Raw genomic sequence first — 12,062 nt, 5'->3', positions numbered from 1 at the left:
TTTATAAAACTCTATGAAGTTTAAGATTAGAGTTGCGTTTACTTTTAGTTCCTTCTAGCAGCCTTAGAAGGTTTCAAGTTCATCCCTTTAAGTTTGTGTAACTATGTCCACTGTGGATTCCAGTCAAATGCCTTGATACAATCCAGAATTATTGAAACGTGTCTATTCCTCTTATCCAACTCTGTTACTCCATTATGGAACACGAATAGATTTCTAAATTCAAAGCCTTGTCCTCTACAGAGGATTCTAGCATTGTATACCAAACTTTGGATATGAGTTTAATCAGCATTTCCAATACTTTGATGACCACACTAGAGTATTAACCATTCTAAAGTTCACTACCTTGCTTTTGCTCTCCTTCTACTCCTTCAATGTCCAAGGAGCATTGCTAGCTGTTTTGTATATTCCTTTACCATGCACCTATACTTATCTGTCTCATATCTCATCCAGTCCATCTGCTGTATTTTGCTCTCCTTCTACTCCTTCAATGTCTTGCATGTTACTAAGGTCCAAGTTGAACAACCAGTTCAGGAGTATTGCTAGCTGTTTTGTATATTCCTTTACCATGTACCTATACTTATCTGTCTCATATCTCATCCAGTCCATCTGCTGTATTTGAGTCAATGTCTTATACCAGCTTTAATACTCCAACTCATCTGCCTCTGCTGAGTTTAAATATATGCAGGTGCGACCTACTTAGTCAACCTTGTTGTGTCTGGAATCCTGTAGTTTTATGATTAAAGCATAGAAGCTATGGAATATTTGTGTTAATATAAATCAAATAAGTAAAAAAGTAAAAAAAATGACCACATGATATTTTTAACTAACAGTAAAAACTTACCTTTTGACTATGCCTTTTTTTTTTATTATTCATTCTTCTATTTCCATTAACCAATCTACACTACAGTCTGTACTGTAAATTGGTTAATGCAAAAGTAGTAGTAGCCAAGTAAAAGATTTGAGCATGTAATGTTTAAAATCCAGAAAAAAAACTGAAACAACCAATATAAAAAAAAGAATTAGTAAAGTGTGCTTAAAACCTAGAATGGTATAACGTATTTAGCTAAAAAACACAAAAGATAAAAATGAATGTATATAGCTAAAAACACGAAAGATTAAAATGATTGGAATTATTTTTGATTGGAAAACTTATTATTGAATAAATGAGTGGACAAATACTCTTTAAAGCTCTAGCAGAAAGGTTTACCCGATATATACAATTAAGGAAAGTACCTACTGAATGGAAAACATCAAAGACCATAATTCTGCATAAAAAAGGTAATAAAGAAGACATCAGTAACTACAGACCTATCTGTCTATTAGCACACACACATAAAATATTTGCCAGAATCATCCTAAACCGAATACAAACCTCCATCAATGAAAATAGCTGCAAAGAACAGGCTGGTTTCAAAAAAGGCTTTTCAACAATAGATCACATTCACACTATTACTCAGCTAACATAAAGATGCAGAGAATACCAGATCCCACTTTGTCTTCTATTTATAGATTTTAAAAAGGCATTTGACACTGTTGAGCATAACGCAGTATTCCAAACTTTAATAGAACAAGGCGTAGAAAAAGCATGCATCCAACTCGTAAAAGATATCTACAAAGAAAGCACAACAAATATCACCCTTTTCAATCACCTGATTAAAATTAACTTAAGTAGAGGAGTACGTCAGGGTGATGTCTTATCACCTAATCTCTTCACATCTACTCTGGACAGCAACATTCGAAAAATTGACATGAAAGACGGAATAAACATTGATGGTGAAATATTAAATATCCTATTATTCGCTGATGATGTGGTATTAATATCTCACTCAACCCAAACTCCTAGAATCAATGCTGAATAACATAAACCAAAACTGCCAAAAAACTTCAGACAGAAACTCCTAGATTACTACAAGATTTTTGAGGAAATCACACATTAGTAGCAAGTGTTGTTCTTCTAGATACTTCTACAGTTATTGCAAATGAGGAGAAACTCGTCCATTATTATTAAGAGAGATCTCCAGGGAGTCAGGGACTCATCGAAGGAGGCCACATACTACACACACTAGCTGTTATACTAGTTAATTTTCACACAAAAATGCTGTGACACACACAGTAGAATTGGCAAAATTTTCCGGGAACCATATGCTGCTTTCCAAAGATAGATGAATTCTAAATAGCCTATACAGCCCGTTATTAAGGTAAATTCAATAAACATTTACTTCAAAAACTTTGTAGACCTAGTAGTAAAACAAGTGTCAAAATGACAAAAAAGTAAAGTAAGTAAAGAATTAGTAAAGAATTTGTGTAAGTTACTGCTGATGTTATTAAACAAATATTAGTTAGTTTAGAAATCAATAGCTTTAGCAGTGTCTTTTTCTTCTTCTTGATGCTTCTACAGTTATTGCAAATGAGGAGAAATTCATTCATTATTATTATTATTATTAAAAGAGACCTCCAGGGAGTCAGGGACTCGTTGAGAGAGGCTGCATACCACATGCACCAGCTGCCATACTTGTTCTTGAATTCATTCACACCACTTGTGCACACAACATCCAATAGCAGTTCATTTCAATCATGCACCACTCTATGAGAGAAAAATCTAGATCTCACCCTTTTTTCATTGCATTCGTTCTCAGCTTCCAAGGATGCCCTCTCATCCTTTCCCACCCTTCATAAAATGAAAAATTCCATCAACTGAAATCCTGTATGACACTTTCAGAAGTTTGTAAGTCTCAATCATATTAACCCTCTTTCTCCTGTTTGCTAGTGTTTACAAATTCTCAATCTGCCTTCATAATCAGTATCCCACTATCCTGATATCATTTTTAACACTCTCCTTTGCACACACTCTCTTGCTCTCTCTCCATTGTATCAGAATCACAACAGAAACAAGGACACCAGACCTATGCATAATAGTCCAAGTGAGGTCTTATCAAGGCCTTGTAAAGAAGCAAAATGGCATCCTTATCTTTACATGTCAAAGTTTGTTTCAGCACTACAATTATCTTTTGAGTTGCATTTGTAATCTTTGCCACTTGGCCACTGAACTTCAATTTTCTGTCTACTAACACTCCAAGATCTCTAGCCTGATCAGTGTCTTCTAGCATAAACCTACCAATATAATATACGACATTGGATATCTAATCGTGCCAAAGTGTATGATTTTACATTTACTGATATTGAATTAACATCCATTTTCCCATGCCCACAATTCCAGCCTATTCAAATCGTTCTGCAAGTATTGCACATTTGCTGTATTCCTGATTACCCGCCTATCTTTGCATGATCAGTAAATAGCTGTATGTTGCCTGTCAAATCCTTCCCAATGTTATTAATGTACAGACTGAATAACAGTGAAGCAAGGACTGATCCTTGTGTTACACCACTGGTTATCTTAAATCTTGCAGACTCATATACCCCATATACTGTTTTTTGATATATCTGTCAGTCAGCCGTTATATGAGATGTATAGATAAAAATCGGAGGAGGCATTTGTTTACATAATTCCTCTCCAAAACTCAGATGCAGTGTACTTTGAAAGAATGAAATAAACGAGTTATCCTTGCCATGGGAGATTAGCAGTGGAACAGAAGCAGCAAAAAATAAGGTGGCCAACCATTCTGGAATTTCTGTGACATTCCCTGATTCTAATATACTCCCACATTATTAAATCTCTAGATCTTGAAAAAAAAGAGTCCCATTTTTAAGATGCAAGTAATTTTTTTTTTTTTAAATCTTGTGCAAAAATTGAAATGCATGTATACATTTCACTGGCATGCACCTGAGGCAGAATTTTTGATTCCTGTGTTTCTCATATAAATATAATTCATCCTTTGAATTAAGTCACCATCACTCATTTGCGACAATATTATTTCAGAAGGTGAATATAGTCACTGACAGTGTTACTTAATGTTTTCTTTGTATTCACTTTGTTGATTAACTCTTCTATTAAATACAAAACAATTTGATCTTTAAATAATTTAGAAGGAAAAATTTCTTGCTAATTTGTTCCACCAATCTTAAATTCTTTGCTAAATAAAACTGAACAGAGTATAGAAAGGAAAGATTTGTTTAACGATTCATTAAATTTTCACCAACTGCATGTCATATTTGTAACTATGGAGAAAGCAGTTCAGTGAGCTAAAGCACTTCAGAAGGGTTACAGTAAAAACAGTGCAGTTAACAGCAAAGATGTAGACTTATTAAAATTAAGAGGATATTAAATCCCACATTATTTCAAAGCCGAATAAGAAACTCAAAGATAGGAATCAAAGAGTTAGGTTATAGTGAAAAAGTTCTTTTTGCTATAACCTAAGTATTTCCTGGTCTACCTACTCACTGATGAGATCTCAATAAAAGTCGAAACCAGTCTGGGTAGTGACCTTCCACCATAATGTATAACATCATACATCTCCTAGAAGATGTGTTTTACATTATGGAAATACTAAGCATAGTGATCAGAACTTTCCCCACCTTTGCAATGAGTTGCCTTAGTGTTGAACTATGTGCTTTAGCTTATGCTACAACTCGCCAAAACTTTTATAGTTTGCTATATTCGGCATGAAACTCTTTGATTCCTATCTTTGAGTTTCTTATTCGGCTTTGAAATAATGTGGGATTTAATATCCCCTTAATTTAAATAATGTTACATCGCCGAAGTGAAGCCTATTGGCTCTTTATTTTAAGTAAAAAGATGTAGACATTAATTTTTTGCAAGAAAATAATTTGACAAAAGAGAGTTATCAGACAACAAGGTATTTGACGAAATTTGAAAAATATGTGTCAGCTGAAAATAAAATTCAGGTATTGAATGCGAACAAAGTTAAAATTGACAAGGATTGAGTTTTTTTTGTTATCATCAGAAAATTTTTGTCACATATTGGTGTGAATATACACACACACACTCTCACACCTTTTATCACGATTGATACTATGGGAGAGTAAATTTTTTTATTTTTTTTTTGTGACAATGGGTTTAAGTGATATTATTGGAGCCCTGCCTTGTATTCATACGATTTACCTGTCTACACAGTTCACAGTCCTTCTCAGGTGATCCTGGTCTGTAGCAGCACCTAACTGTGTATTTTGTCTTATTAACTTCTGTCGCACACCATTTATTTATTTATTTAGCTATGGCTCAAACATGAAAAGTTACATTACATTAATTCTTAATATGTATGGACATATGTACAATAATAAGACATAATACAGTCATAAAAGAGATACTCACTTGACTGGATAAGTTGATTATCCAGTCAACTGCACTTAGTGTAGCATGGATGAAGTCTGACAGGTTTCCACTGTATGCACATTACACATTATGCTGTAATATGATTAACCTCGGAAAACTTGGTCTACCCTTAACCGAATCCTCACCAATCATGGCAGATGTGCAGACCACCTTTACAAATGGAGGCATGATTGCCTCACCCAGGTGCGACTGTGGATCACCCCACCAAAACAATTAATCATATTACAAGTTGGTTTTAAAGAAGAACTTCCAGTCTGCCTACTAATGTTGGCAGACTGGAAGTTCTGCCAGCATTACTATTGAAGAACATAAAAAATATATCCACTGTCATAATTATGGTCAGTCAGGTCTAAGCTGACTCCTTAAACAAAATTTAATGAAAAAACAAAAACTCTACTATGGTTAACTGGAGCAAATGCAAACATGATAAGTTTTCTTGTAGCAGCAGATTCAAAAAACTTACCATCAAAACCCAGTAAATATAGTTTTGAGAAAGAATAATTTTAAAATCTCCAACCCAACAACCAAGGTTACCTACTGCATCCATAGAGGGTACCTCTCACCCCACTTAGGACTATAGATTGCCAATCTAACATTTACCAATACTTTTTTTGTGTGGTTTGTGTATTATTACAATTCTTATAATGTATCCCAGGGGATGTGACAGAGGTAAAATATTTGGACTGTTAAACATGTGACTAATTCTTTTATTTGCTGTTTTATTCCATTAAATATGAACATGAGATAAAAAATGGGCATTCTGAATGCTTTAATAAGTAAAAACACCAATACGTTTGTGGAGGGGGGGGATAGAGTTTTAGTTACCAATATTCACCAGATTATAATAAATTTAGTTTAATCCTTTATCCAAGTGTGAGCAAACAAAGTTTGCACCTGAAAGTATCTTCAGGACTGGGGTAAGGTCCAGGGCACTCCTTGCAAAGGTGGAGCAAGCTACCAACACTCCTATCTCAGTATCTCCCATAATGCAAAACACATCTCCTTGCGGATATGTCTAATGTTATGCATTAAGGGAAGGGCCACAACCCAGACTAGTTTCGACCTTTATTGAGGTCTCTTTCAGTGGGAGCCAGGCCCAAGTGGCGATACCAGGCAGAAGCATTAGCAGGTCATCTCTACCTATAGGAGTTGCCAAATGGTGTGCCACCCTTTTTTAATAAATTACTACCACCTTATCCCATTCCTGAAGATACTTTCAGGTGCAAACTTTGTTTGCTCACACTTGAATAAAGGATTAAACTAAATTTATTATACTCTAACCAAGTGAAAAATAAACTTTCAACATCTTTCTCTAAATCCAGAGTAATTTATTAAAAAAGGGTGGCACACCATTTGGCAACTCCTATAGGCAACTCCTGCTAATGCTTCTGCCTGGTATCCCCACTTGGGCCTGGCTCCCACTGAAGAGACCTCAATAAAAGTCAAAACTAGTCTGGGTTGTGGCCCTTCCCTTAATGCATAACATTAGACATATCCGCAAGGAGATGTGTTTTGCATTATGGGAAAAAATGTCAATGGTATCTCCACTTGGGCCTGGCTCCCTCTGAAGAGACCTCAATAAAGGTCGAAACTAGTCTGGGTTGTGGCCCTTCCCTTAATGCATAACATTAGACATATCCACAAGGAGATGTGTTTTGCATTATGGGAGATACTGAGATAGGAGTGTTGGTAGCTTGCTGCACCTTTGCAAGGAGTTTTCTGGTGTTGTACCACCCTACCTGCCCTGAAGATACTTTCAGGCGCAAACTTTGTTTGCTCACACTTGGATAAAGGATTAAACTAAATTTATTATACTCTAACCAAGTGAAAAATAAACTTTCAACATTCACCAGATTATATGGATATTTTACTTGGTATTTAAAAAACATCCTTAATAATGCCTAATAGTTACATTCAAAAATGCAACAGAATGTGAACATCAGGCTAGATGAACACTAGGGGTAATACAGTTTTTTTATTTTATTTATTTATTTGGCCTGGTTGGCCGAGTGGTTAGCATATCTGCTCTCCACCCAAAAGGTTGTGGGTTCAAATCCCACTGTAGGCATGAATGTTTGTGATTGTCTGTGAAAATACTAGTGATGGACAGTAGATTGCATTAGTGTAGATGATGCAGTTGGTGGATGAGGTTGAGTAGTGGTGATAAATATGTTGTAGAGTGGGTACATTCCCTTGATGAGTCTTGGACTCCCTGGAGGTGTCAAATAATAATAATTATTATTATTTATTTATTTATTAAATGACTCCCACTCACAAAAAATTGTAAATCTATAACATATTAGTATCCTGAGTAGGCTAGGGAATTTTTTTCCACTTTTTATTGATTTATATAATTTTTTCAGGTGCATGCCTGTATTGTTTTAATATCAACATGACTAATTTCATACTTTATTATTATTATTATTATTATTATTATTATTATTATTTTCGGGCTGCTCCAGGGAGTCCTTAGACTCATCGAGAGAGGCCCTAAACATCATGTCCACACAACTATACGACATTCTCACAGTATCTATCATACCTTGCCTTGAACTCGCTCACTGTCATAGCACCCACAACAGACTCAGGCAGCTTATTCCACTCATTTACCACCCTAAAAGTAAAGAACCCAGTTCTAACACACTGCTAACCTCACTCTTGCCCAGCTTCCATAGGTATCCCCTAGTTCTCCCACCACCAGTCCTGATCTCAAAAATATCCTCTGAATTAATCTTATAGAATCCTCTTAGCAATTTGAATGTCTCAATCATATCTCCCCTTTTCCGCCTATCAACCAGTTTCTGCAACCCACAAATCTTCAACCTGTTCTCATATGGTTCATTCCATAGACCTGCTATCATCTTAGTCACTCGCCTCTGGATCCTCTCCACCTCCTCCCCATCAAGAAGGAACCGAGGTGATCAAATCTGGGCAATATAATACTTATATAATAAGTATGTAATAAGGATGAAATACTTATATAATAAGGATGAAATTAAGTCAAGGGACTTTTTCAGATGTATTAGTTTTGTCAGTATCAGTGATACCTTTTAGATGAAAAGAACTGAGGCCCATTCCCATCTAGGATAATAACCTTTATAAGGACTTTTGAGTAGAATGCGAGTTAGCCAGTCTCACATGGAGGTAGTAGCATAAGTCCATTAAACATAAATAGGAGACAGAAAACAGGCAGACGCCAGAACTGCACATGCAATTAGCAGGCATAGTACACCGGCATCATAGCCTTAGTTGCTTCGGCCATAATGTGTACTTTATTGATGGTGACGTAATGCAGGAAGTGGATGAGATTAGAGATTTGGAAGTAATGGTTAACAGTAGACTGAAGTTTAGAGGACTTGTTGCTAGTGTTGCAAAGGCTGCACATCATATTACTGCTATGATAAGAAGTATTCTAACATGTTGTGGCACTGTATAAGGCTCACCTGGACTATTGTGTTCAAATCTGGTCACCTGGTTTTCAATGTGATGTGGAGACACTGGAGAGGGTCCAGAGGCAAGTGACTAAGACAATATCAGGACTTTGGAATGCTGCCTATGGAGAGAGGTTGAAGAAATGTGGATTACACAGTTTGGTGGATAGGAGGGAAAAAAGGTGATATGATAGACACATTTAAGTTAGTGAGAGGATTTTATCTGATTAATCTAGAGGGGATTATAAAAGGAGTTGAAGATGAGAGAGAAAGAACCAAAGGTCATCCCTGGAAGTTATGTAAAAGTTTAGTGAAGAGGGAGGGGAGGAGGGAGTAGATTTTTTACATGGAGAATTGTCAGTGAATGAAATGCATTACCAAAATGTGTTGTAAATGCAAATGAGTGCTAAGGATTTTAAGATTTTATATGATAAATATGTTGTCAGTTGAATGAACCTCCCACAATGAGTCTGCTGACTCCATGGAGGGTGTAATAATAATAATAATCTCAAATACATAACAACGACAATAACAACAAGTGTATTAGAAACATAAAATATATAAAGAGGCAGACTAAGAAACAATACAGGAATAATATAGTAAACAAATATTCAAAGTATTGTGTGCCTATTGTTGTGCATGCCCCTGTTTACATAGTAGGTGGAGATTGTAGCTTGGCACTATTCGCATGGATTCATGTTGAGGTTCATATTCAAAAGTGCAGGGTTTAATGTGACATTGGTATTCTCCCAAGTTTTTCTCTCCGACTTGCTGTTAACAGCTAGGTAAGATTTCCCATACATTCTAAAAAACTCAATGCATTTCTATTGAGGAATCACTCGGATTGGCTGTGTGATGATAGGTTATGTTTATTCAGAGAAGACAGACAAAATAATGGTATGGATACCACTGATGATTGCAGAGAGGAATTAAATCAAACTCTATCTTTTAAACCACATCTCATTAACATAGCATCCAAGCTAAAAACAAGAAACAATATACTGCAAAAACTATGTGGAACAACTTGGGGTGTCTCAGCAATAATGCTTCGCTGCACTGCTCTTTGCCTCTTTTACTCTGCAGCTGAATACTGCTCACCCGTATGGCTGAACAGTGCCCATGTGTATTTGGTTGATGCTCAGCTTAACACCACTATGTGCCTTATTTCTGTAACTGTAAAATCAACGACAACCTACTGGCTCCCAGTGCTAAGCAACATCCCACCTCCACACATCCAATTTTCTTCTACATGAATACAGCAAAATCATGGAAATCCAAAATATTCCAATCCACAAAGACATCCCACCCCTGGAAATAAACAGGCTAAAGTCAAGACACCCTCCAAAACAGCAAAAAAATTCTTGCAGAGACAAGTTTGAACATGAAGGAGAAGTGGAAAGATTCTTGGTGTAACACTTCAACAGGGGTCTTTCATGCCTTCGGGTTTTGGCGGGGTGATCCACAGTCGCACCTGGGTGATGCAATCATGCCCCCATTTGTAAAGGTTTTTCTAAGTTGTATTATGTTGTTCCATAATACAAGTTGGAACAACAAAAATCTTGTTGTTGGAAGTTTTTTTCACTTGGTTAGACTATAAATTATATATTTAGTTTAATCCTTTATTCAAGTGTAAGCAAACAAAGTTTGCACTTGAAGTATCTTCAGGACTGGGGAAACTCGTGGGAAAGGTGGATCAAACTTCACATCACTTGCCTTAGTATCCCATAATGCAAAGCACATCTCCTTGGAGACATGTATAATGCTATTGCATATCCTGAAGATACTTCAGGCACAAACTTTCTTTGCTTACACTTGGATAAAAGATTAAACTAAATATATAATTTATAGTCTAACCAAGTGAAAAAAACTTCCAACATCATTCTCTAATCCAGAGTAATTTATTAATAAGGTGTGACACCTTTTGGCAACTTGTATAGGTAAATATGACTTCTGCATTGCTTCAACCTTGGTATCACCTATTGGTCTGGCTCCCACTGAAGAGACCTCAATAAAGGTCGAAACCAGTCTGGGTAGTGACCCTTCCCATAATGCATAGCATTATACTGCAAGGAGATGTGTTTTGCATTATGGGATACTAAAGCAAGTGATGTGAAGTTCGATCCACCTTTGCCACAAGTTGCCCCAGTCCTGAAGATACTTCAGGCGCAAACTTTGTTTGTGTACACTTGGATGAAGGATTAAACTAAATATATATAATTTAAAGAAATCTTGTTCTTGCCTCTTGTAAAACTCTAAGAACATGCTAGAAGGTTAAAATGAAACTCATAATTTTTAAACCATAAGGACATTTTAAAAAAATAACTCAGCAGTGAACACATTTAAGAAACATGCTTTGAAATTATTAAACAATTTATCATTCTTTAAAATGTATCAGGTCCAGCACAAAAATCTTTCATATTTTGAATATGCTGTGGCTAAATCCATAACATGCAGAGTAAGTTATGTATGTTAATTTTTAGGGTAGTGAATTTAACACTTTATATATTTATTTATTAACATCACCATTTGTTTAGACATTAAAATATTTTTGCATAGGTATTAAAGGTGTTTATTTTGTAGCACCATTGTCGAAGTAGTGGTCCTGTGTGTGGTCACAATGGAGAGACTTATGCTAGTGAATGTGCTGCTTGGGCTGAAAGAGTATCAGTTGATTACAAGGGATCATGTGCTGCTGTTGGGTATTCTGGTATGTTGCTTTTGATTTGTCTGTATTTATTTCTGCTCTGCATACATTTTTTTAAAAAAATTTTACTGTACACAAATGATTTGCCAGTTTGAATGCTGAGCAGTTAGCATATCTGCTCACCATTGAACAGGCTGCAGGTTTGAATTCCACTGTGGGCAGGATGGTCATGATTTTCTTTAGGTGATGGCTTGAAAAAGTTCTATGTTTGGTTTCTGAAGTAGGATTTCCAGGCTATTTAAAAATGAAATGAAAATACAAAAAAAGTATATAAAATTAATTAAAAAAATAGAAAAAAATTTTAGCCCACTGACAAATGTCCAAACTTACAAATGTAGCACAGGTTTACAAAAACCTTTCATGAATGGAAATCACATAAAAAGAAATCTCTCTCTCTCTTACTAAATCAAAAATAATTTATTTACTTGTTGATACTGCTGTGTATGCACAAAGAAAATATAATAAGTTTAAAAAAAAAAACAAGATATATGTTATAATCAAAACCAAATTATCATCATTGGTATTACTGTAGCAGGATTGCATAAGGGTCAAAACTAGATAACTGAACTCACACCTCCATATAGCTTTTCTGAATGCAGGCAGTCAACCATGGCTTCTGATCTAATGTCCAACTTTCCTTCTTGTGGTACACTCCATTAGTAGGTATCTACCTGGA

At 35.6% G+C, this 12,062-nt stretch overlaps 1 protein-coding gene across 2 annotated transcripts in view; it reads left to right on the top strand.

The window, feature by feature from the left end:
• The window catches only part of LOC150099965 (reversion-inducing cysteine-rich protein with Kazal motifs-like), a 364,445-nt gene that overhangs the window by 325,748 nt on the left and 26,635 nt on the right, over positions 1–12,062 (top strand). For both annotated transcript variants that reach the window (XM_090402524.1, XM_090402523.1), the window contains exon 20: positions 11,263–11,389. In XM_090402524.1, the coding sequence (XP_090258650.1) occupies positions 11,263–11,389 (127 nt within the window). The remainder of the gene's footprint in view (positions 1–11,262; positions 11,390–12,062) is intronic.

Source organism: Typopeltis vanoorti, chromosome 13, assembly GCF_054136105.1.
Source record: "Typopeltis vanoorti isolate ZY-2024b chromosome 13, IOZ_Tvanoo_1.0, whole genome shotgun sequence".
NCBI classification, from domain to species: Eukaryota; Metazoa; Arthropoda; class Arachnida; order Uropygi; family Thelyphonidae; genus Typopeltis; species Typopeltis vanoorti.
This window is presented reverse-complemented; position numbering and strand designations above follow the sequence as displayed.